At 42.3% G+C, this 25031-nt stretch overlaps 2 protein-coding genes and 1 long non-coding RNA gene across 7 annotated transcripts in view; 1 reads left to right on the top strand and 2 right to left on the bottom strand.

Moving 5' to 3' along the window:
* Positions 1–224: 224 nt before the first annotated feature.
* thap7 (THAP domain containing 7) lies at positions 225–7761 on the bottom strand. Its single transcript, XM_056415167.1, has 5 exons — positions 7715–7761; positions 6472–6551; positions 4998–5135; positions 4792–4905; positions 225–2857 (listed from the first exon to the last, which is right to left on the bottom strand). The coding sequence occupies exons 2-5, from the start codon at positions 6549–6551 to the stop codon at positions 1564–1566; spliced, it is 1626 nt and encodes a 541-aa protein (XP_056271142.1). The 5' UTR covers positions 7715–7761; the 3' UTR covers positions 225–1563.
* Positions 7762–8510: 749 nt separating this feature from the next.
* LOC130196192 (uncharacterized) lies at positions 8511–9919 on the bottom strand. The gene is made up of 2 exons (XR_008832203.1): positions 8771–9919; positions 8511–8627 (listed from the first exon to the last, which is right to left on the bottom strand). It is a non-coding gene; the product is annotated as an uncharacterized LOC130196192 (long non-coding RNA).
* A 1215-nt stretch (positions 9920–11134) lies between these two features.
* arhgef1a (Rho guanine nucleotide exchange factor (GEF) 1a) overlaps positions 11135–25031 on the top strand; it is a 31909-nt gene continuing 18012 nt past the window's right edge. The window contains exons 1-8 of one of the 5 annotated variants that reach the window (XM_056416665.1): positions 11135–11791; positions 18278–18440; positions 18669–18736; positions 20148–20211; positions 20339–20471; positions 21191–21300; positions 22386–22529; positions 22685–22935. In XM_056416665.1, coding sequence (XP_056272640.1) covers positions 11729–11791; positions 18278–18440; positions 18669–18736; positions 20148–20211; positions 20339–20471; positions 21191–21300; positions 22386–22529; positions 22685–22935 — 996 coding nt within the window. In that variant the 5' untranslated portion in view covers positions 11135–11728. The remainder of the gene's footprint in view (positions 11792–18277; positions 18441–18668; positions 18737–20147; positions 20212–20338; positions 20472–21190; positions 21301–22385; positions 22530–22684; positions 22936–25031) is intronic. The other 4 variants (XM_056416657.1, XM_056416674.1, XM_056416648.1 and 1 more) reach the window with 4 other exon arrangements.

Below are 25031 nucleotides of genomic sequence, written 5' to 3'. Positions count from 1 at the left end.
GAACAAGAACATCGGCAGAACTTCAATTATTTGATGTCCTCGTGTCACGTATGTGTTGACGGAGAGTCCAAGTCCAATTCTCTCTCCATCCATTCTTCCATTTATCTTTCTATCTATATCAGGACATGAGAAGGTATTTAAGTCAATTGTATTATACGGATACGTCTTAAAGCCATGAAAACATTCTAGTTATTATTCTCCAGCAAATGTAAACCCTTGTTTCTATTCGATATTGCGCCTCCTAACAAAGTTAAAACGAAAAAGAAACTGAAATAAACTCAGTCAAAATAACAATTATCCCTTTATTTCCACATCAGAGCTTTATCTTCATGTCTGTCATCTCACTGGTGAATTATTCATGTTGTCATTTAATCTTTGATTTTTAAACACGTTTGATTTAAAAATTAAAGATGTTTTGTTCTAATTGTCTACAAATCCCATTAGGAGTCCACAACCAACAATCTTTTACTTTCTGTACTTTAATCGTCATTAAGATAATATAAAAAGACATTATCTTACTATTATTATTCCTGCTAATAATAGTGCTAATACCATTCTCATTATCTGAATAATTTATATCATGGATTATAACTATGTACCGCTGTTCCTCTGGTCACATGACATGTCTCCTCTGTCCTCAGAGAGGGATCCTCCTGTCTGGTCACATGACATGTCTCCTCTGTCCTCAGAGAGGGATTCTCCTGTCTGGTCACATGATATCTTTGTCCTCAGAGGGATCCTCTTCTCTGGTCACATGACATCTCTGTCCTAAGAGGGGTCCTTCTCTCTGGTCACATGACATGTCTCCTCTGTCCTCATAGAGGGATCCTCCTCTGTTGCTCTTCCTGAAGGTCTCTTCCTTTTTCCCCCCAAAGGGTTTTTGGGGAGTTGTAGTCTTGTGCTGTACGGAGTGTAAAGCCCTCTGAGGATCATCTGTAATATTGGGCTCGACAATTAATTTACTGTAATTGAGAGTGTTAGAAAGTTCCCCACCCAGTCGGCTTCAACTCAAACGCCATCGGCTCCTACTAAATAAATACATCTTTACAAATATATAGTTTCATTTCATAAGGCTCATTAAAGTGTTTTCAACAGCTTTCGAACAACAATGGAGCTCCATGGTAGATACATACAGTAGATAGATACACCAGGCGCTGATATACATACACTCAGTAGATATACAGTATATTGGCTCAGCACTTTAAAGAGCACATTTCATTCACTTCTGTGACGTGACAACCCACTGAATACGTCTTAAAGCAGTAATCTCAAAGACTTGTATTGAATGAATGTGTTCAGGCCAATATGGCCGCTGATCAAAGCCTTTGCAGTAGGATGAACGTCGATGAAGACTTCCCATAACATCCCAAGCGGGGGATGCGAGCTCTAAACACACGTGCACTGGTCAGAGATTAAAACAGATATCTTTGGGATTCTAACTTCGGTAACTTCATTGTGAGTTGCTCTACAGCATCACCACGGCTGGTGTCGTGCATTCCTCTGAAACCCAGTACATCATCCAGGACTGGCACACCTGAAGTTGTGTCCACTCAGAACTTCTCGTCAGTTCCTGAACTCGCTGCTCAGCTGCAGGTGAAACCCCTCCAGGTGTTCTTTAAGCTTCTCCCTCACATCTTCTCCCATCTCCACCACTGTGGTGTTGAGAGCAGACCGCAGGCCACTCTGCTCCTCATCCCCGGGTTGGACTCTGGACGGACCTCTGCTGTCCTCCGTCACCCGGCCCGAGTCTCCTTTGAGGTCCACTCCTGACACAACGATGGTTTGAGCTTCATCAGCCACGACTCTGTGTAGTCCCTCTTCAGCAGGGACCGGCATGAGAACGACCCCCCCCTCCAAACTGTCCTGGATCCACAGCAGCTGCAGGTCCAGGTGATGCTCGTGACCCACAGCGTCAGTTTGCCCCTCGCTCGGGTCAGGGAGCAGCTTCTGCAAACTCTGCTCGTGGGTCTCAGGCACAAGCCCTGCAGCAGGGGTCGCGTGCTGAAGACCTCGGGTTTGGAGCAGGATTTGGGGATTGGAGCCACTGGTTTCCACACGTGTCCCAGGTGGCCTTTCCAGCCTGACTACTTGTTTGTCTTTGGCATCGTCAGCTGTGTCAGGAGCACCGGTCTCAACACACCTCGGAGTCTGCAGAGGGTCCCTGTGCCCTGTGGGCTGGACGTCTTCGACAGTCTTTGGATCTCTGCGTGCTACCTGACCCCCAACCGGTGCCGGCTGCCCTCTTCCACAGTAACAGCAGTAAGCCTTCTCCTCCTCAGACCAGCTGGTAGTGGCCAGAAGAAAAGGACTCCCCAACTCTGTCTGATCCACACATCTGTCCTCACACACGCCCGTGTCCTCAGACTTACCATCATTCTCACTCTCTTCCTGGTTAGCTCTCCTCTCCCCCGCTTGAGTCCAGCCCCCTCGGTTTTTACCACCATCTCGTTGATCATGGAGCCTCAGCACAGCGCTACGCAGGCGGTTCTCCCTCCGCCTAGCAGCATGCAGTTGCCGTAGAGCCTTCTCCAAGCAGTCGATGGCCTGGTCGTAACGTCTCCTCCACAGCAGGGGGCAGAGCTGAGCATAGCTGTGCTCCTTAGGCAGATAGAAGCCGAGAGGGGGGGGCAAACGCCTCATGAAACGCGACGGGGAGAGGGGACAAGCCGCCGGGGCCGGACTACAGTCTTGCTGTGAGAGGTGCTCCAGCCCGGGTGGCTCTTGAGAAGATGCGGGTGTGTTGGCGTTATTCTTCTCAACTGCTGCAAGCGACCTCTGGAGCGCGGGTTCCTCTGAAGGTGGACACCTGCCGGTCTCCTGCTGAGCGCTCTCCGGGTCTCCTGAGCGGGGATTCTTCCTACAGAAAGGAACATGAAGGGACAAGTGTGTGTCGATTAGCCAGGGTTCTTACACATTTTGACCAATGACTTTTCCATGACTTTAAACCAAATTTCCATGACCAAACTGAAATCTCGGTTTAAACATGAACAATTTAGAACATTTTGCGTATTGAGAGCGTACGCTGGCTTATATTTTGAGCGTCTTTCTTTAAAAAACATGTGATTATAACAAATTTTCATGACTTTTCCAAAACTTTTATGATTTACGTTTTTTTCCATGACTTTTCCAGGCCTGGAAATGACCATTTTAAAATTCCATGACTTTTCCAGGTTTTCCATGACCGTACGAACACTGATTAGCATTGCCTCCATATGGCAGGAGATACAGGTGTGTGACACATGGAAGGACACACCTTTGCACACTTGATGCTGAACACAACATGTGTATCATGTCTGGAACTTGTTTTATTGCTATACAATGCTATCACAATGCAATCCACGAGCACACAATGCTATCCAATAGCACACAATGCTCTCCACTAGCACACAATGCTATCACACAATGCTATCACACAATGCTATCCACTAGCACACAATGCTATTACACAATGCTATCCACTAGCACACAATGCTGTCCACTAGCACACAATGCTATCACAATGCTATCCACGAGCACACAATGCTATCCACTAGCACGCAATGCTATCCAATAGCACACAATGCTATCCAATAGCACACAATGCTATCCACGAGCACACAATGCTATCCACTAGCACACAATGCTATCCACTAGCACACAATGCTATTACACAATGCTATCCACTATCACACAATGCTATCCACTAGCACACAATGTCATCCACTAGCACACAGTGCTATCCACTAGCACACAATGCCATCCACTAGCACACAATGCTACCCACTAGCACACAATGCTATCCAATACCACACAATGCTATCCAAGAGCACACAATGTCACAACCCATCAATTTGTTTTAGTACTGTTATCAAGGTACCACAAGGTTTATTCTGGCCCTCTATTATTAACAATATACAGAAATGGTTGTCAGATTATAGTAAACTTAACTTTTCATTTCTACCCACTCCTGCTAAGGCCTGAGTAACTTTAGTCTGCATTAGATTACATGAACCACTTCTAGAGGACACACTAAACATTTGTTTAACTACATTGAGAGCAGTAAGATCAGCATGGTCCATTGTGTATACCTTAAAATAGAGAGAGTATTTGATCGATGACTAAGTGTCTTTCAAGGCACATATCCAGTATGTTGAAAAAACTTTTATTAAGATTTTACTTTAGAAACAAGTCTTAATGTAATGTTTGTGTGAAACAGAAATGGATGAAGTCTACCGGTTTACCAATAACTATCATTATAATTGATGTATCGTCTGTGAATGCCTCTGCTTTATCTTTGTATTTGTTTTATATATGACATGTTAGCCACGCTAGCAGCGTGGATCTAAAAAGGGAGATATCTACTGGTCAGTCCACCACTTTGGTCCAGACTGAAACATGTCTACTATTTAAAGGAGTGTGTGACACAGAGTAAAGCACTGAACTCAGTGCTGTACAAATAAATGTTATGTAATATTATTAGCCATGTGATAAATAGCACTCTAGTTACACAAATTAAATGATATGCATGTATTGTTTTTCAGATTGCCAAAATGGCTCATTACCCAGAGTACCGTACTCACTAATCACAGAACTGGGAACAGAACAAATATAAAAATATTTAAAGTCTTGGAAAAAGTGACAATTCTTGAGATAATGTTTTTTGTTTGTTTCATAACTTGTGAAAACAAATCATATGACGGGATGCCTCACTGTCATTTTACAAGATCAGAATATGTTATGCTCAGGGAGTGAGGAGTGTGAGCCAAAAGGTTGGCAGAAGCTGCGTCACCAACAACTAGAAGACATGTGTACCTGAGAGGAGCGAGGTCCTCTTGGGTCTGCAGGGCTCCTGGTCTTTTACATTTGATGGTGGAAGAGGAATCAAATACTGTAGGAAATGCATCTTCCTTCAGTCTCCTGATCCCACTGGGGGTGACACATGAGAGGCCGTTACAACAACACCATGAGCAGTAGACCCAGAATAACAGGAGCTGTTGATCCTGATGGAGGCCACAGACCTGCACCCAGTCAGCTCGAAGCTGTCCGGGCTGAAGTGTTTGGAGCAGAAGTAGACGAAGTCCGTCTGAGGGTCCCAGGAGTCTGCACGGTGGGAGTTGGTGATCCAAAGGTTCCTCCGAGCAGCTCCTTTTGGTAATCTATCCATCACAATGATGCAGTATGATTCATCAAATAACATTTGGTCTCCTTATTGTTGTTTACACGTTCGGCCCTTCAATACACAAGTTCAAGGGAGATATTTAAGAACAGCATAAACGCTGTGAAGAGCATCTCTGACAGTTGTGAAAGACAAGAGGAGTTCCATCATATATCTTTAATGTGACACCCAGAGCATGGTGGAGTGACGTGTAGAATCTTTATTACAGCACTTTCTACAGATGGGAGTGTTTGTATGGCAGGTGTCTTGAGTCTATGTTGCCAGGTCCTTCTCCAGACCGGTGGTTCCCTCAAGATTTGGCTCTCCAACCCCCCCCCACACACACACACACACACACACACACACCCCTCATAGGGGTAAATGGACTGTACTTGTGTAGAGCTTCTCATCTTCCGACCAATCAAAGCGCTTTAACACCCAGTCACAGAGTGTTGTACATTTCAGAGTAAAAGAGGATCTCTGGAGAATGATGTGCTCTCAGAAACACTTCTGAGCTCATGTTTTAGCAGTGGTTTGATGTAACTAAGTATATTTAATGAATACTGTACTCAAGTACAGTTTTGAGGAACTAGTACTTTACTCGAGTATTTACATTGTATGTAGATGTATCCCTCTGGGTCAATAAATCTCAGAGGGAAATATTGTACGGTATTTCTATCTTCACTACATTTATTTGACAGTATTAGTTATTAGTTAGGCTACTTTGCAGATTTCAATTCTTAATAAAAAATATAAATGAACTATGATGTATTATTAGGTAGTATACAGCCTAATTAATAAATATATACAAGTGAAATTAGCCCCATCTTTACCAGCTGAGGTGAAAAGTCTATATAAACAGTATATACTGTGCATATGATATTAATGTTCTGAACCCAAACACCATGGCATTATAAAAGCAGAACTAGTGGTTATTTCTTTCATGGTGGATGTGGATGGCGGAGATGATAACTGTTTCCACGGAGTAAGGCCAAAGAGATAAGCCACGCCCCCTCTAAGGCACGAACGAACCAAGTAACGCGAAATGACATGTCTTTTTTACGATGTTCATTATTTAATTAAATATCTGACACAGCTCTGGGTTGTCAGAAATAGAATGAGTTATTTTTTGTCAGAACTTGGCAAGCGGTTTAACGCGAGTTCCCACGAGATAACGTTTCCATCAACTGCTTCATCATTTAAACACTAGTGGAGGAAAGCTACATCAAATTCAAAAGTTACATTCATTACAAAGGAAAGATTGTTGTAAACAGTGAATAGAACCGGCATCAAAAGGTCTTTCCCCCTTGTAGCACAACGTTCTACAATATGCTCACTTGTGAAAGGTGATGCCAGCATTACGAGTCACGCGGTTGTCTCGAGATTTGCAGCCGCCTGCTGAGCAATGTCTCGGCATCTGAAAATGTGAAGAAAATAAATACTTATACATTGTAAAAAATATTAATATGTCACATTCAAACGTGACAATAATTAAATCTGAACAGAGAACCTCAAACAGAAACATCCTGAGAAAGTTACTCCACATTAAATGTAATATCACCATATTACCATTACCTGTATATATATATATATTTTATTTTTTTATCGTAGGAAACTTCACCAGGCATCCATGTTTTTTGTAAGCAATTCATTCACATTATTACACCTATATTATAATGATATTAACCTTTCCCCAATCCATCAAATGTTTTTCTATGCTCTTTCTCAAATAATCAGCAGATCAATTTTAAAGACAATCGTTCAGTCCGAGGGTTGCCAGTTTGAGTCAAGCACAAGAAGAGGAATGTGGACTGGTGGTCTGACATGTGACCGGCTGCCGGTTGTGCTTGAGGCTTTATTTGTGGGTGGAAACCCCAAAAAACCGACATGATTGACCCCAAATGGATTAATGAAGTAAGAACAGACAGATTCATTATAGTTGCAGCCTAACCAAACACGTTGGAAGACAATTATTATAACAGTGTACATTATTAATTACATTTGTATTATGAAAACATGTCACATGTAAAGTAACCATGAAAAACATTAACCACTTCATATTTATTTAATATCTATCACATCAATAATTTAACTCTCAAGTCCGCCGTTATGTTAAATGCATTTGTTTATTTAATTCCTTTTTCCTATCTTTTTCTTCTTGTTTTGATTGCATCCATGTTTGTATCATTTCATGGCGCGTTATGATGTGTGAAGTTATCGCTGAAAGGGAACAATAGAGCTCTGTTGTTATACCGTTACGTAACTTAACGCTACGTAACTTAACGCAACGTAAGTTAACGCTATGTAACTTAACGCTGTGTAACTTAACGCTACGTAATTTAACGCGACGTAACATAACGCTACGTAACTTAACGTTACGTGGTGCATTCCGTTTCTCTTCCGCATTGTGAGCCACGTGACTTTGACGTCACCTCGGTAGCCGCAGACTGAAACAAGCTAGCGGAGGGACGCGAGTACGAAGCGAGTCCGCTGCCGACGTTCAGTCTGCGGCTACTTAACGTTCACTGAGTTCCGGAGACGCTGGAGTACTTGATCATTCATAAATACTAAAGATATTACCGCTGCACTGCAGATTCCGACCTCACGAAGATGGCTGATCTTCTCTTCTTCCGCCCCTCTTCTTTTTTTCCCTCGTCCTTCCCTTTTTTTGGAAACACAACTTTATTTAAAACACGCAGCTCACGTTTGAAGAAATAACTTTTACTATAACAACGTTATAATATAATGTTATAGGGCAATACATAGCCTACAGTGTGATTCGTATTTTCAACCAAGCTTGTTAAAGTATCGGCTATGTTAAGCCATAAGAATGAACATATACCACTATATATATTGTTATCAATGCCATTATGATGGCTATAGTTCTGTTATTCCACAAGGTGGCGCCATACAATAAATATACATAGAAATGCACCTTGTTTGAAACGAGCTCAACTTGCATTATTTATTCTAATGAATCTATTGAGTCACTTTAAAGTGAGGAAATTAATTATTGGACAACATCTGGATCAGGTATGCCAAGTTGGGCGGTCTGATGCACTTATACCGAGCTCTAGGAATCTTCTTCTTCAGGTCTTTCATTTTTATATGATATGATATTCCTTTATTCGTCCCACAGTGAGGACATTTCAAAAATCACAGCAGCAGCGCACATCAGAGCATCAATGAAAATAAATAGAAAATATAAATATACACTTTTTTATTATTATATAAGTGTATAAATTATACACTTATTGTCAATACAACAAGTAGAGATTAGATAATCCTTAAATTGCATGTTCATTTAAAACCTTTTCTTGATATTTTATCATAGTCCATTAGTAGATGCTTATGGTAAATAACAAGCAGATACCAGTACTTTAAAATATTATTTAATATTATAATATAAAATTGTCAGTATATTCTAATAAGAAAATAAAAGGATGTGAGGCTCCGTGGGGGTCCTGGTCTTTGTGGATGAACCCGATTGCAGCTGGAAAGAAGTGGACATGAGATATAATTCAGTTTTGGAGGATCTAACAAGCAATCTTTAGTCTCAGAGTATTAGTTTACAAGTAATGCGTTAAATCACTTTGACTCAGTGCTAAGATTAAAAACGGAACATTTAAATGTAACTTTAACGTTGATACAGCTTCTGTCCATCCTGGAGAGGGATCTTCCTCTGCTGCTCTCCAGGGTGATCCTGATCCGATGTGAGGTCAAAGGTCAGGGAGGTCGTATGTCTACAGACTGAGGGGAGTTTGTAATTTGTGATTTTGGGCTATGCAAAATAAACTGAATTTAATTGCTTTTTGTCATAGCAAACAGTATTCATTCATTTATATTCATAACATTGTATTCATTCATTTATAGTCATAACATTGTATTCATTTTTTTATAGTCATAACATTATATTCATTAGCTCATAGTCAAAGCAGACATTAATAACAAATGCATCATCATAGCTGAACCTATTCATCAGTTCATAGTCATAGCTGACAATATACCTTATTTAATAGTTCAGAGTAATACAAGTATTTATTCCATATTTCATAGTTCTAGCTGACCTTATTCCGCGTAGTTCATAGTCATAACAGACCTTTGTCATCAGTTTAAAGTCATAACAGCATTCATAAATTCATAGTCATAACAGACCTTTGTCATCAGTTTAAAGTCATAACATTATATGCATTAGTTCATAGTCATAGGAGACCTGATTCATTATAGTTCATAGTAACAGACGTTAGTCTCTCGTTCATCTTCAGAGCTGAACTTATTCATCAGTTCATATAATTGCTGGCCATAGTCATCACAGACTGTATTATATAGATCATAATAATAAACATATTGATTCCATATTTCCGATTCATTGTTGATCTTATTCATCAGTTCATAGTCCTAGCTGAGTTTTTAAAAAGTAATTCCTCGTCATTACAGATCGTATTAGTTTAAAGTCAGAGCTCGTCTTCATCGTGTCGTCATAACAACAGACCGTGTTCATCATATTCACAGCTCACCTTTTCATTCATTCATCGTCATAGCTGACGGTCTTCATGAGTTCAAATCTTATTCATGACTTCATTGTCAAAGCAGAGCTCATCCTCTAACGTGCACTAATACGCAACAACATGCATTTAAAGCACGACTGACTAATGCCCTTCATATAAATGAGTAAACAACAGACCACTCACCTGGCAGGTCCTAATGAGTAAACAACAGACCACTCACCTGTCAGGTCCTAATGAGTAAACAACAGACCACTCACCTGGCAGGTCCTAATGAGTAAACAACAGACCACTCACCTGGCAGGTCCTAATGAGTAAACAACAGACCACTCACCTGTCAGGTCCTAATGAGTAAACAACAGACCATTCACCTGGCAGGTCCTAATGAGTAAACAACAGACCACTCACCTGTCAGGTCTTAATGAGTAAACAACAGACCACTCACCTGTCAGGTCTTAATGAGTAAACAACAGACCACTCACCTGGCAGGTCCTAATGAGTAAACAACAGACCACTCACCTGGCAGGTCCTAATGAGTAAACAACAGACCACTCACCTGGCAGGTCCTAATGAGTAAACAACAGACCACTCACCTGTAAGGTCCTAACGAGTAAACAACAGACCACTCACCTGTCAGGTCTTAATGAGTAAACAACAGACCACTCACCTGGCAGGTCCTAATGAGTAAACAACAGACCACTCACCTGTAAGGTCCTAACGAGTAAACAACAGACCACTCACCTGTCAGGTCCTAATGAGTAAACAACAGACCACTCACCTGTCAGGTCCTAATGAGTAAACAACAGACCACTCACCTGGCAGGTCCTAATGAGTAAACAACAGACCACTCACCTGTAAGGTCCTAATGAGTAAACAACAGACCACTCACCTGTAAGGTCTTAATGAGTAAACAACAGACCACTCACCTGGCAGGTCCTAATGAGTAAACAACAGACCACTCACCTGGCAGGTCCTAATGAGTAAACAACAGACCACTCACCTGGCAGGTCCTAATGAGTAAACAACAGACCACTCACCTGTAAGGTCCTAATGAGTAAACAACAGACCACTCACCTGTCAGGTCCTAATGAGTAAACAACAGACCACTCACCTGTCAGGTCCTAATGAGTAAACAACAGACCACTCACCTGGCAGGTCCTAATGAGTAAACAACAGACCACTCACCTGGCAGGTCCTAATGAGTAAACAACAGACCACTCACCTGTCAGGTCCTAATGAGTAAACAACAGACCACTCACCTGGCTGGTCCTAATGAGTAAACAACAGACCACTCACCTGTCAGGTCATAATGAGTAAACAACAGACCACTCACCTGTCAGGTCCTAATGAGTAAACAACAGACCACTCACCTGTCAGGTCTTAATGAGTAAACAACAGACCACTCACCTGGCAGGTCCTAATGAGTAAACAACAGACCACTCACCTGTCATGTCCTAATGAGTAAACAACAGACCACTCACCTGTCATGTCCTAATGAGTAAACAACAGACCACTCACCTGTCAGGTCCTAATGAGTAAACAACAGACTACTCACCTGTCAGGTCCTAACGAGTAAACAACAGACCAGGTCCCACTGTTTTGTAAGTAACATTCTCACCTACCAACTACTGGAGCTGACCACTTTGAGCTGAGTGTGTTCCTCATGTTACATCACACTAACTCCTGACGCTGCAGACATACGATATCTTTACTGTTGAACTTTAACTTTTCTTTTCCGTGTATGAAAAGCTGCCGTTAAAAATTAGCATTTTGTAAATGGTTTCATATTGGGATGTAGCAAAGTGCAGATACTCGTCTATCCTCAGCATTCACACACAGCTGAACACTGTGTGTGTGTGTGTGTGTGTGTGTGTGTGTGTGCATGTGTGCGTGTGTGTGCGCGCGTGCGTGTGTGTGTGAGGGGGCGGTGGTGATTCAGAAGTCAGATTTCTCACAGGAACAGTCACTTCAGTAGAAGCAGAAGCACATTGCAGTTGGCCGGCGAAGGAAGATTGTGTTTTTATTTCTCTTTGGTATCCGAAAAGTATACAACCGCCGATATTGGATATTTTATTTTCACCTCGTCACAATGTCCAGAGTTGCCAATCTGTCGAAGCTGCGCCAAGAGAGGATGAGGGACATCAACCTGCGGGTGAGTTGGCCTTGTGCTCCTCTTCGAGTGTAACATTAAAGACGTTTACATCAGGCAATGGATCAGCTCTCGTAGGTCCGGCCGCACAGTGTTTAAAACAACAGGTATGTTGAGATTACGACTAAATGGTACATTGTAGATTCCTTATTTGTCACTTCCCCTCTCGTCTACATCAGTGTCACTGCTGCTTTTGCACTCGCAGTCCGAATTCATTTCCTCAATGTGCCTGAGGCCGGGGGCCCAACTCGAGGCCCCTCAGGCCTGATGCCACTGTCTCTGCTCCACAGACACAGGAGGCATCTCTCTGTGTCTGTGGGATGTAGGTGGTGCTGTGTGTATTTGCTTGTACACAGTGTGCCTTTTCACTGGATATTTAACTATAGCAACTGTTGCCATAGAAATGGCAGTAGTGGGTGTGCGTTGTAATATTTCTGCTTTCTCTGGAAATGTTGCAGGCCTCAGAAATGTGTATAAATACATTATGGAAAATAGTCACCAATTTACTGTGGCACTAGTTTAAAAAAAGGTACAGATGTGCATTCTCATTTGAGAGATGTGCATTAGGTCACACACACACACACACACGCACACACACATGCACACAAACACACAAATAGTGTGATCATGTGATTTACTGTGGCACTAGTTTAAAAAAAAGGTACAGATGTGCATTCTCATTTGAGAGATGTGCATTAGGTGTCACACACACACACACACACACACACACACAGACACACGCACACACACACACACACACACACACACACACACACACACAAATAGTGTGATCATGTGATGTGCTTGATTTACCGATGTGCAGCCATCAGCTGCCACCACCACCCTGTGTAGGGCCCCAGACTGTAGGGACCTTCTTCTCTAAGGTGGCTATACATTGTAGACAACAACAACAATTATCTCATTGTGCCAGATGAGAACTTGGCAACAATAATTGGAACAAACTCTCAGTATGAGAGCTCCCCAGGGGGTTTCGTGGTGAAAACTACCAGAGAGCCGACAGAGAAAAGCCAATGATCAGAGAGAAGGGGTCAAAAAGTACAAGCGTATTTACCACGACAGCTCTATCATTCTTGGCTTCATGACACAACCAGCTCACTCTCTGCTCCGACACAAACACTGCACATACAACCTGAGACACAGCAGAGCGGACAGCATCGTCACCCATAGGACACGCTTCTTCAACAGCTTCTTCCCTGCCACAGTCAGACTGATGGCACAACACAGCTACTGAGAAAGAGGCACTCCTTAAAACTGTGAAAAATGTGCAACACTACAATCAGTGCAATAGCCCCACACAACCTTCCCCCAACATCTGAACATGTGCAATATCCCCATATCACTGTCCCCTCCCCCTCCTTCTTTCCTTTTACAAGCCAGGTACAGCACTAGCCTACTTACATACTTATTACTGTTTATACTGTAAATATTGCATACATACACATTACCACACTATGTACAGTGTTTTTTGTACGGTGTTTTTTTTTTTTTTTTTGAGATATGTTTCATATTTCTATTATTGTTACTGTTACTGTTATTATAGTGTGTTGTTTTGTACCTCTTGACTCGGAGAACCCTGCAAAAATAATTCCGATGTGTCTGGACTGCTGGTCTAGGCACAGATGGCAAATAAAAAACCTTAAACCTTAAACCTTAAAACACCCTGAAATGGGAGTTCCTCCAAAAACAGGAACTTGTCACTGTATTGAGGCCCCAGATCACAAGAAACCGTTGTGCAAGGACTGGAAGTGACCACTAGTTGCATCATTTGAGTGCTCTTTCCTTATTATGCAACACGCACCATCTGGGAAACAAACACCAAACAGGCTCGCAGTGAGATGGAAGGTGTGGATCTCAAGTGGCTGAAACATGTTCGACTGTACCACGACACAAGAGGGACGCAGCCATGTGGGGATAAGGGAGTTCTTAACCTTGACATGCGTGACACATGCAGGTCTGGCTTGTGTATTATTGCTACATTTCTGGTTGCCGAAAATGTCTTATTCAGCGCTTAGTTGCACTTAGCTACAATCTCTCATGTCACTTTGGTTTAGAAAAAACAAGATGGCGACGGACAAAATGCTGAACCAAAGGCTTCAAAACTCGTCCAAAAACCAAAGGGTGATATAAGCAGTGTAGGTACCAGTGTCCACGAAACAAGAAGTACTTTATTTCTCTTTATAATGGGCCAGTTATGTGGGTGGGGGATTTTTCAGTTTTCTGAGTTTTAGGCTTTGCCACTGCAATGGATTATAGCACTATATTGATTTAATTTATTAAGTTATTTATTAAGTTTTATTAAGCCTAAAAATACCTCTAAAGTATTTGGAACATTTTTATTTTAATCAACACATGGTGTCAGAAAATAACATTAGTTTCTGAGTATATCTAAATCCTGTTTTGAAGGTATTATTATATATTAGTGGTATACAATTTGCCAGTGCAATGAATTATAGCACTATATTGATTTCATGTATTAGGTTAGCTTATGCAAAGCCCTAAAGTAACCTTGCTAACACATTGTCTTCTGCTGTATGTTTTCGAACCTCATTGCCATCTCAGCCTTTTCTCTGTCGGCCCCCCAAGGGCCATCCTCGTGTTTAGGGAAGTTCTGGCAGAATGAAAACCAGGGGCAGGATATCACAGAGTTCTAGCTGTTGCACCACAGTCACTCATCCCCAAGCAGCTTCTAGGAGTCACGATGACACAGCTGCGTGTCGACAGGACTCTGAAACTGTCATTCTCTCCACTTCTGCATCGTCCCTCCTCTGTTCACGGGGGTCAAAGAGGTGAATCTATCCCCCCAGGAAGAGATGGATTACCTCTCAGAAGAGATTTAGGGCCGTTTACAGAAACAGATGTTTCTATTGTCCTCACTCACGACAGACATAGGGGGTTAACCGTCAGACAGTTGCTGGATCTAAACAGACGGGCGATTGGTTCACCGCATGGACTTAAGGACGCATACGCTCATGTGGAGGTGTCTACATAACACGGGACATTCTTGTGTTTTGCCTTTTAGGTGATAGCCGATGAGTTGAGACTTCTGGGATGTGTTGTTTATCAATTCAATGGCTCCCCACACCTTCAGCCGATGTGTGGACCTGGCACTACAGCCATGGTTTCAGGGTCTTCTTTTATCTCTACCTCATCGTCACGGCTAGTCAGTGGCGGGCCGTCAGGGCCAGCAAGGCCTTCTCTGCTGGCCTAAACATAATCAGAATATATATTTTTTACTAAATATATTTTCCCACAAATATGTATTCAATTATTTCCCAGAGTAAGAGTTCTTCTCTTAATTTCATAGCGTTCCTCTTGGTTGCGCTGCTGCCAGCCCCAGGTTGAGATTTGGAGGGCTGGTCTTTATGTTAGATCTTTTATCCAATCATATTCAGCCATCGTGTGTTGCCAGGGGGCTAAAATCTGCCCTTAGGCCTTCAGAATCAACATTGCGGGCGCTGGTAGCTTCAAGTGAATGGGAATGACGATGTTGTGTCAACCAATCAGCTTTAGAGTTGGCTCCTCTAGGCCTTCGAGAAGGCCCCGGAACCGGCACAGGAGCCAGCTAGCAGGCGGGCGTGCACGTCTTTTGATTGGATTACCAATATTGAGAGGCGGGGTCTATGGGCAGGTAGATGCAAAACCTCAGAACTAGGAAACTGAATTTGATAAAGGAATTAATTCGCGGACTACAAAGCTGTTTTTTCAACCCACAATGAGGAAAGAAAGAAGGATGGATTTTGTGTTCAAATAATCAGTCTTCGGTGAGTAGGCATACAATGCATTCTATTTTTTATTAAATGTGTAGGCCTATGTATGTTTGGCACAAAATAAAATGGCAAATAGCCTATGTTGCAAATTATTTGTTTCCTTTCTTTTATTTTCAGTGAATAGTTATGTGTCTTTATCATCACGGTGAAACTGCTTTGGGTGCGACAATGCCCTGTTTAGTGAACAAACTAGTGCAAGTGACTTTTTTTTCTTCTTTCTCCGTCCCGATGCGCGCATTTTGCAGCACGCGAGACAGAGAGCCGAGAGAAATGACATGCTGTTGTGTAGATACGATCAACATCAGACGGCTGTTTAGTTTAATAAATGAACAAAGACGTGCTATAGAGAAAATGACGGGGGCGGGCCAATTATTTTTTATGTCATGCGATCTACCAATACTACGCTGCGATCGACCGGTAGGTCGCGATCGACGTATTGAGCAGCCCTGGTCTAGAGCCATGGCATCATAATGATAGTAATAAGAGGTGGATTAATTCGGGTGGGACTGTGTAGGACCTCACTGAAGGCCCAGGCCCCAGGCCCACGGCCCGCCACTGCGGCTAGTGAATGGGCTACTGTGGCAGCCGTGGGGGCGGAGTCGCCAATTTGGCCTCGGCTGCTGGCTGGTTGTTAATCAGTCAGCTGCTCTGGCTGATTGGCAATCAGGCGGCAGCCGACGCTGCACCTATAAAAGTGCAGCAGAGCTGTTGTTTGTGAGAGTGAGCAGACGCGCCGTCGTGCGGTCTGCTGGAGAATAAATAATGTTGCCAAGTATCGCAAGTGTGTCTGGAAATCCTTGGTGCTTTAGGGGGAAACCCACGGGTGACGGCTTTGGAACTGTCACTGCTACATTTCACACAACCCAATTGATATGACACTGTAGCATGCTCCGGTCACATGCCCTGGGTTTCCCCCCAGCAACCGTTGGTAATGTTATTTATTGCCTCTGGCAGACTGTGCCTCCGATCTCTGGTCGATGCGTCAGTCTGCAGAGTAAAGGGAAGAGAGGGGTTAGGCGTATGGAGGAGTGGTTCCCCACAGAGAGCCTGTTTTATCTTCTCAAACACCACCCGGCACTGCTCCGTCCACTGGACCGGATCTGAAGCACCTTTCCGGGTCAAATGCGGCGGCCCGCTGGCTCCGGCCCGGCCGCCCCCACCCCGCGGAAGAGGCTCCTAAGTTGGTTATATATTTATTGTGCCTGGCAGACTGTGCCTCCATCCTTATTGCACCTAATACAGCGGAGAGACACACAACCCCTGGTCCCCTGCAGCTGATACCAATCAGGCCTCTTCCCTGAGCCGCCTATCGGCAAAAGGAAATTACACTTTTTATACTCTGATGTATTACTCCTTGCTTGGTGGCTTGGGATGCTCAATAGTGCATGCACTTTGCACTTTTCACATGTGTGAAAGGTGATGGAAACAAATAATGATTGTGGGTTTTTGGCTTGGTCTTTAAAAATCTCTTAAATAATGCCCCCGAAACATTTGTGTCCTCACTAAACAAGCGCTGTTAACTCCACTGGACTTGCTCAAATCTGCCCCAAACTTGTCACGCTTGATAAAAGTCATAGCCTGATGATACCGACAAGCCTATTTTCACTTATAGTGAAAACGCCACTGTGGCAGCTGTCTCCAATTTGGCCTAGGCTGCTGGCTGGTTGCCAACAGCTGACTGTGCTCTGACTGATTGGCAATCAGTCAGCAGCCGATGCGGCTCATATAAAAGGGCAGCAGAGCTGGAGGTTGGGACGCGAGTGAGCAGACGCGAGTGAGCAGACGTGTCGTCGTGCGGTCTGCTTTGTGTTGCGTGTGTTAAATAAAACCATGTTATCGAACGGAACCTCGTTGTTGTCTGATAATCCTTGGAGCTTTTGGGGAAAACCCACGGGTGATGGCCAGAGAAGCGTCACATCCACCTGCTGGCGAAAGGAAATCAGCGTTAAGTGATAAACGGCATCGGATGTATATGCCGTTGTCTTCACTTCACGCAGAGAAACATGAAGCATGTTGTCTGGCGGGCGAACATTCTCTGTGAGCAATCCGGCGTCCGGCTAGCAAAGGTCATAGTCATCACTGCTTGTAGCTGTAATTATTATTATTCCTTTTATGCAATTCAATTCAATTCAGTTTATTTGTATAGCCCAATTTCACAAATTACAAATTTGTCTCGTAGTGCTTTACAATCTGTACACATAGACATCCCTGCCCCAAAACCTCACATCGGATCAGGAGAAACTCCCAAATAACCCTTCAGGGGGTAAAAAGGGAAGGGAATTCAACTGCCTTTTTGGGGGCATTATCATATACCAAAATGTATTAAACTTGACTTGCATATCAGGACTGGTGACAAATTTGGTATTTTAGGGGTCTCACATATCAGGTCATTTTGTATCGTCCAGAATCACACATTTCACAGAGAAAAAAGTGAAGAAACCTTCATAAGAGCAACAGAGGATGGACTGAACAATAGATGTCATGTGACCAGATGAACAGATTAAACACGTTCAATGAATGACAGAAATGATTAATAATGGCGTGGTAGGCTTGGACCACGATCCAGATAACCACGCATGCAAAGTTTGAGAACCAATGGTTTCAAGACACACGTAGAAACTTGGTGCTGACAGTGGTCAGAGGGCTCTTTACAAATATACAGGAAGTCTTTTTCACATTGAGTCTCTGTTTTCTCTTTCAGAATAAAGAGAGAGAGCGCATGAGGGAGCGAGAGAAGGCGGCGAGGGAGAGGGAGGCCCATTATAGCAATGGTCATCTGTTCACGTCATTGACGGTTTCAGCCACCACGCTCTGCTCAGCATGCAACAAGAGCATCACGGCCAAGGAGGCGCTCAGCTGCCCCAGTGAGTACACGGTGTTGGGTTCTTTTACCCGAAGGAGTCTGTAAACCAAGTAACCAAGCATTTTGGTTTGGTTTGGATTAAATGTTGCAGTCATTTGAAGCCAAACCCTGATGTGTTTCACTAAACCTAACCAGGCGCATTTGTAACATTCTTTAGTTTTGTTTAATTTACAACCTTAACCACAAGTTTTAAACATGTGCGTCCTCTTCATGTCTCCATTGTCTCCAGCTTGTAATGTCACTATCCACAACCGCTGTCGAGACACTTTGCCAAACTGCACCAAAATGAAACAGAGGGTAAGATGAAGGCTTCACCACAAATCATCACAACTTTAATGATTGATTAGGGTTTCCCTCTTCTAATATTAAAACACTTGTTTAGAGAATGATAACTTTCTTGTTCCAAAGTCCCTTTACATCGACATTTCTATAGTTGTCTGCATGGTCAAGTGTGGGAGGAATATTGCAACACAAAATTATTCACTTTGAGACAATTCAAACCAAAAGTGAAACAGAAAAAGAAGATGAAGGGACTCAAAGAAGAAAAACCCTTCCAGATCTGTGGCTTCAAATATTGAGGGGCATATATCCTCAAATATACAGGATGTTTTTCTATTTACATGGTACACATTCACATTCATTATAAAATCAGACAGCCGATTAAAGGATTCTCTACAGATTATGACCAAGTATAAATATATACAACACACACACCTTTAGAAAATATGAACAGTCACATAAAGATTACACAAAAGATGTATTTTTAAAACACTTGGAGTACAGAACATACTGCTTATATTGACCAATCCCTAATCTCTCTTCCATAACAGCATTATAATTGTAAACTAGAACATTTCTCAAGAAATATAGATGGTGTGGCTTCTACCGAGGTGTTTATATACATGTATATTATATTATAACATTACCGGGAGTGAGATGTGTTAATGAGGTCAGTTTGCTCTTGTGTGTTGGAGACAGACAGAGAGAGCCCAGGGAGGAGAGACATAGCGTGAGGGGTACCTTCCTTTCCTTCCTCCCTCCTTCCTTTCCTTCCTCCCTTTGCTTCCTTCCCTTCCTTCCTCCCTTCTTTTTCTTCCTTCATTCTTTTTCTTCCTTTCCTCCCTCCCTCCCTCTATTTCCTTCCTTTCTTTCCTTCCTCCTTTCCTTTCTTTCTATCCTTTCCTCCCTCCCTTCCTTTCCTTCCTTTCTTTCCTTATTTCCTTCCTTTAATTAATTAATAATAATAATCCCACGATTTTCTGAGACAAATGTTTTTTCTAACATATGGCGACCATCTTTCCACAATGAGTACTACTCCATTCGCAGGTCTGAAAAAACCTCATGTGTGATTTAATCAGTGACATTTTGAATTTCAAGAAAAAGCTTATAGACTCTTGGTAAGACAGCAGGAGTAATATTCATAACATCTCTTCCAGTTAAATGTGGATCTAAACAAACAAATGACAGTTTTTTGGAAAACGATGTAAATGTGATTGAGAGTTTGAGAGAGCAGCGCTGGTGTTGTCAGAGTTTCTTGAATTAGAATACAGAGAGTGTAGCTTAGTGTCAAAACTAATTTCATGTTGATGCTTTATATTTCAGATCGAGACCTATTCTAGTGAGACACATTACAAATAGATGTATATATACTTTATATGGAATGCTATTGTAGATGTGACTGATTGATTTGTGTTCTTTATTAAAACAGCAGCAGAAGATGGCCCAAGTAAGGAATAACTCAGCCGTACATAATGTCACGCTGCGTACGAAAAGTGAGAGTTTTTCTTATACACACATATATTCAGTCTCCTTTTCCTATCTCAAATAGTTCTCATTTAGCCATTCCTATTTGTTATCCCCCTGCCTTCCTCTGATTGGCTTGTTTTAAAAACTTCACAGCTCCAGGAATGCGCGAGCGTCCCAGTTCAGCCACTTACCCGTCTGACAGCTTCCGGCAGACACTGTTGGGATCCCGCCGCGGACGCTCAAACCTTTCCCTGTCCAAGAGCGTCTCCACCAACAACATTGCAGGGTGAGCATCACTTTCATCGGCCAGCAGCTACCACACAATGTAAGGCTCCGGCAGCTCTGCCCACGGACGTGGTCCCACTGTAGATCCTGTGAATTAGCGAGTGAAAAGAATCGTCTACCAGAACGTCTCGGGCTCAAGGAAATTCAGAATTCAATCAATTACAGTTAATAATATTTAATGGCAAAAGTTAATAGACAATTATCGATCACGATCGTGGGGCCGGAATGAGTCTAGATCTCACAGTCCAACACCGTCCGTGTGTCAGTTCTCTGTCTAGCCAGCTCCATCCAGAACGCTCTCCCCAAAACAACTTCTCTTTATTTAGTAATCAGTCACTCCTCGCAGCTCAGAAGTTAGTAATTCGCTGATTCAAACAATGCAATGCTTTGGGTGGCTTAAGGCCAATTCTCAACATGGCGGGGTCAAACGTCACCCTTCCGGTCAATTGGCTCGGAAGTTCTTTTCAAATAAAAGTCATGATGTTGCCTTCAGAATAAAGGTAACGTCTCGGATTTCAACCAGCATCCATTTCATCTGTCATCATAAACTAACATTCAATCCCATGTCGATAATTGTTATAATAAAAACAGTGTCACTAGAACTAGCAGGTAGTTCCTGTACGCCCTCTGTCTGTTTGGAGCTACCAACATGCGTGTGCTTGTGTGTGTGTCTGTGTGTGTGTGTCTGTCTGTGTGTGTGTGTGTGTGTGTGTATTGTAGGAACCTGACTGACAACTCCCCCCTCGGGCTGCGTCGGATCCTTTCCCAGTCGACAGACTCGCTCAGCTTCAGGACCAGAGCTATGTCAGTGGAGTCTCTCAATGATGACGGTATCACTACATTCAACCTCTACATCATGTGCAATGGCTTGGGAATCTGGAAACAGTGGAGGGAGATGTGGGTTAGCTAGTGGGTAGGGTGTATAGTGCATAAGCAGGATAGACGTTTGAATTATTAAATGACCTTTACTTAAAAGTGTTTGTGAATGTTTGAAAAGAAGTGATACTTGCCATAAGTAAATTGATTACGGTGGAGGTCAGGTAAGTGAGGCAAGTAATACTTAGAAGTGCACTAGATGCTGATTACATTTCAATCAGGAGAGACCAGTCTGATAAAGAAAAGATTATTCATTATTGACAGATTCAAGAGATGATATGTGATGAGGTGGTGGCTGATGAGTGTAATAGAATGATGAGTTGATGAAGCTGATGAAGTGATGATAAAGTGGAGGGTTGTGCTGAAATGTTAGTAAGATTTAGCGAAAACCAAATCAGTACATTTGTTATGGTGTGTACAATAAGTTAAGATGAACTGATTTTACTACACAGGACACAAACAGTGGTCTCCTGGGTTAATGTCCTGTGTTGCCTTCTGTCCACCTCAACTTCCTCTCTATGCAGACTTGTGCGGACGCCGATTATAAAAATATTTTTTTATGTAAAATAAAAAGCAATCTGGCCGAAAATATATACAGTATATTCTGAAATGTGGCAAGTGGCATTTTAATGTACACGGCTGCATGAGGTAAATTATTCAGGTCAGTAGATGGTTATACGACCATACGTAGAGTAAATGTCTCTAGAACAATAATCTAAATATGAAAGTCCTGAATTCTTAAAATGTAGAAGTATTATAAGCAAAATGTAAAGTATCAAAGGTCCCTTATAGTGTTGTATTTTTTTTAGGTATATCCCATGCAAATACCATTGTAGTTTTGTATATTACAGTAAACTGCAGGGTAGTGGTCATAGCACTGCATCATATTTAATAAAATCAACATATTTAAGCATTAAAACCTAATCTTAATCTGAAAATGAACTAGTCTTAGCTATGAGTGTCAAATATATGTAGTTGAGTAAAAAAGCTCAATATTTCCCTCAGACGTGCCTGATGTTGATGGCGTTCTCTTCTTTAGGAGAATTCTACTACAATGCACTGCTGGAGGATCTGGAGCTGGAGAGCCAGGACTTTAAGGCTGACTCATGGAGCATGGCGGTGGAGAGCAGCTACCTGCAGACACACCGCAAAAACGTCATCAAGAGGCAGGATGTCATCTATGGTGACCTTTGTAGTTGATTGACCTTTATATTTTGTATGTATTTCTGAATATACGTTAGCTAGAGGAAATAAATACATGTCCAGAGAAGGTATTTACTGTGTGTGTATTCAATATGTGTGTGTGTGTGTGCGTGTGTGTGTGTGTGTCCCTCTCAGAGCTGATTCAGACAGAGCTGCACCACATGCGAACGCTGCATATAATGGAGAGGGTGTTCCGGCAAGGCATGCTGGAGGAGCTTCAGCTGGACCTGTGCACCGTGTATGCCATGTTCCCCTGCCTGGACCAGCTGACCAGGATACACTCCCATTTCCTGGAAAAGCTTCTCCTGCGGCGCAACAGCAGTCTGCAGTCCGGGTCCAGCCGCAACTTCACCATTCACCAGCTGGGGGACATGCTACTGGAGCAGGTGGCTGCCATGCATTCTCACAAGAATCCACACTGGTACCGTGACACGGGACTGAAACCAACATGTATTCTCACAAGCATCCACACCGGCACCGTGACACGGGACTGGAACCAACATGTATTCTCACAAGCATCCACAGCGGCACCGTGACCTGGAACTGGAGCCAACATGTATTCTTACAAGCATTCACACCGGTACCGTGACACGGAACTGGAACAAACATGTATTCTGACAAGCTTTTACACCAGCACCGTGACACGAAACTGGAACTGACATGTATTCCAACAAGCATTCACACCAGCACCGTGACACGGAATTGGAACATGTATTCTAACAAGCATTCACACCGGCACCGTGACACGGAACTGGAACTGACATGTATTCTAACAAGCATTCACACCGGCACCGTGACACAGAACTGGAACCAACATGGAACTGTGTTCAGTCATTAGCTGATGTTTGTTCTATAGTTTCTTACAAGTCTATGAATACAATAGAGACTAGTGTCATAACGGTAATGAATGATTCCAACATGAGTTGAACCCAATTTCCCTCAGAAAACAATAATTTCTTTTAGTAATATATATTTCATGACAGAAGCGGTCTTCATGTCATTTCATTCGGAATAGTTAGATTTTAGTTGATTCGCAATTATATTGATATTTGTATTATCTTTTTAGTTTTTTAATAATGATTTTTGTTATGTTAATAACTATTGTAAATGTTTCTCCTGTAAATATTTGCAAAAAGGGATGTAAACACATCCCTTTTTGCAAATATTTACATATCACAAAAATCACAAACAGGGACACGTCTGTCAGAAGAGCGGCATATTTTACACACCAAGAGAACACTATTTTAGATAAACATTTATAGACATACATAAGTAAGTATAGTTTATTTAGATTTCACTTATCACAGACAAAGCGTCACAAAGTGCAGTACAGTAGTCAATTAAAATAATTTGGCAATAACCGGAGCCAACAAATAAACAGTTTAAAGAGCAAAGTACAATACACAGTAAAAAGATGGTGCAATAAAATAAACTAGAAAATGCATTTCCTGCTGAAAATGCGTTGGAATGCTAACATCTGAAAGCTTGAAGCTGAAAAATGAAAACAAAATTGCTGAAAATGTCTGAAAATAGCTGAAATATGAAATGAATAACTGAAAATGTCTGGAAATAGCTGAACATGTGTGAAATTAGCTGAAATATTTTCTAAAAAAAGCTGAACATAGCTGAAAATAGCTGCCAACAGCTGAAATAGGCTGAAAATAGCTTAAACATCTGAACATATCAAAAAGGGAAACTTCCTGCTGAAATTGTTGAAGCACAAACATATTGGGTGGAAATGTATAACTGGAAAAGATAAGCACAACTTTATCTTCTAAATACCTTTGGATTCGACAGAGAACCATAACTCTGATCCTAAAGGTGTTTACATTAGGAGATGTTCAAGGCTTTTGTGAACGTTTACATGTCCTGAAATATTTTTTAGGTATAGAAATGAGAGTTAAATCACAGTTCATAAAGTTTTCCTGTTTGCTTTAAAAAAGTTGAAATTTGGTCAGATTTTCAACGATGACTGAGCAGAAAGGTGGACTTCTCCCCTCGTTAAGGCTTCTCTAGAAAAATCTGGGAAACTGTTGGATTCCATAGTCAAACGTCTACGACAAGCACAAGATTCCCTTCTACTTTACCAGAAAATAATGCCTTCAGAGTAAGAATTGCGGCCGAAGTGACGATATACAACAACAAATTCTGCTTGATCCTAATGCATCTCTCCCCTCTAGTTGTTTCTTTAGCTTCTTTAGGAAAGGTTCAGCCGGACGCACCGATATGTTTGTTGAGTTTACGGGGGAGGAGCCTGTTTTCCGTGATGGATAATGAGCCTGTTTTTTGTGACGGGGAGGAGCCTGTTTTCCGTTACGGGGGAGGAGCCTGTTTTCCGTTACGGGGGAGGAGTCAGTTTTTTGTGACGGGGGCAGAGCCGATTTTTGTAATGGGGGAGGAGCCTGTTTACATTGACATGGGAGGAGCCTGTTTTCCGTGACGGGGGAGGAGCCTGTTTTTTGAGACGGGGCGAAGCTTGTTT

The sequence above is a fragment of the Pseudoliparis swirei genome, chromosome 1 (assembly GCF_029220125.1).
Source record: "Pseudoliparis swirei isolate HS2019 ecotype Mariana Trench chromosome 1, NWPU_hadal_v1, whole genome shotgun sequence".
NCBI classification, from domain to species: domain Eukaryota; kingdom Metazoa; phylum Chordata; class Actinopteri; order Perciformes; family Liparidae; genus Pseudoliparis; species Pseudoliparis swirei.
Note: the sequence above shows the minus strand (reverse complement) of the source record. Positions and strands in the feature narration are given on the sequence as shown.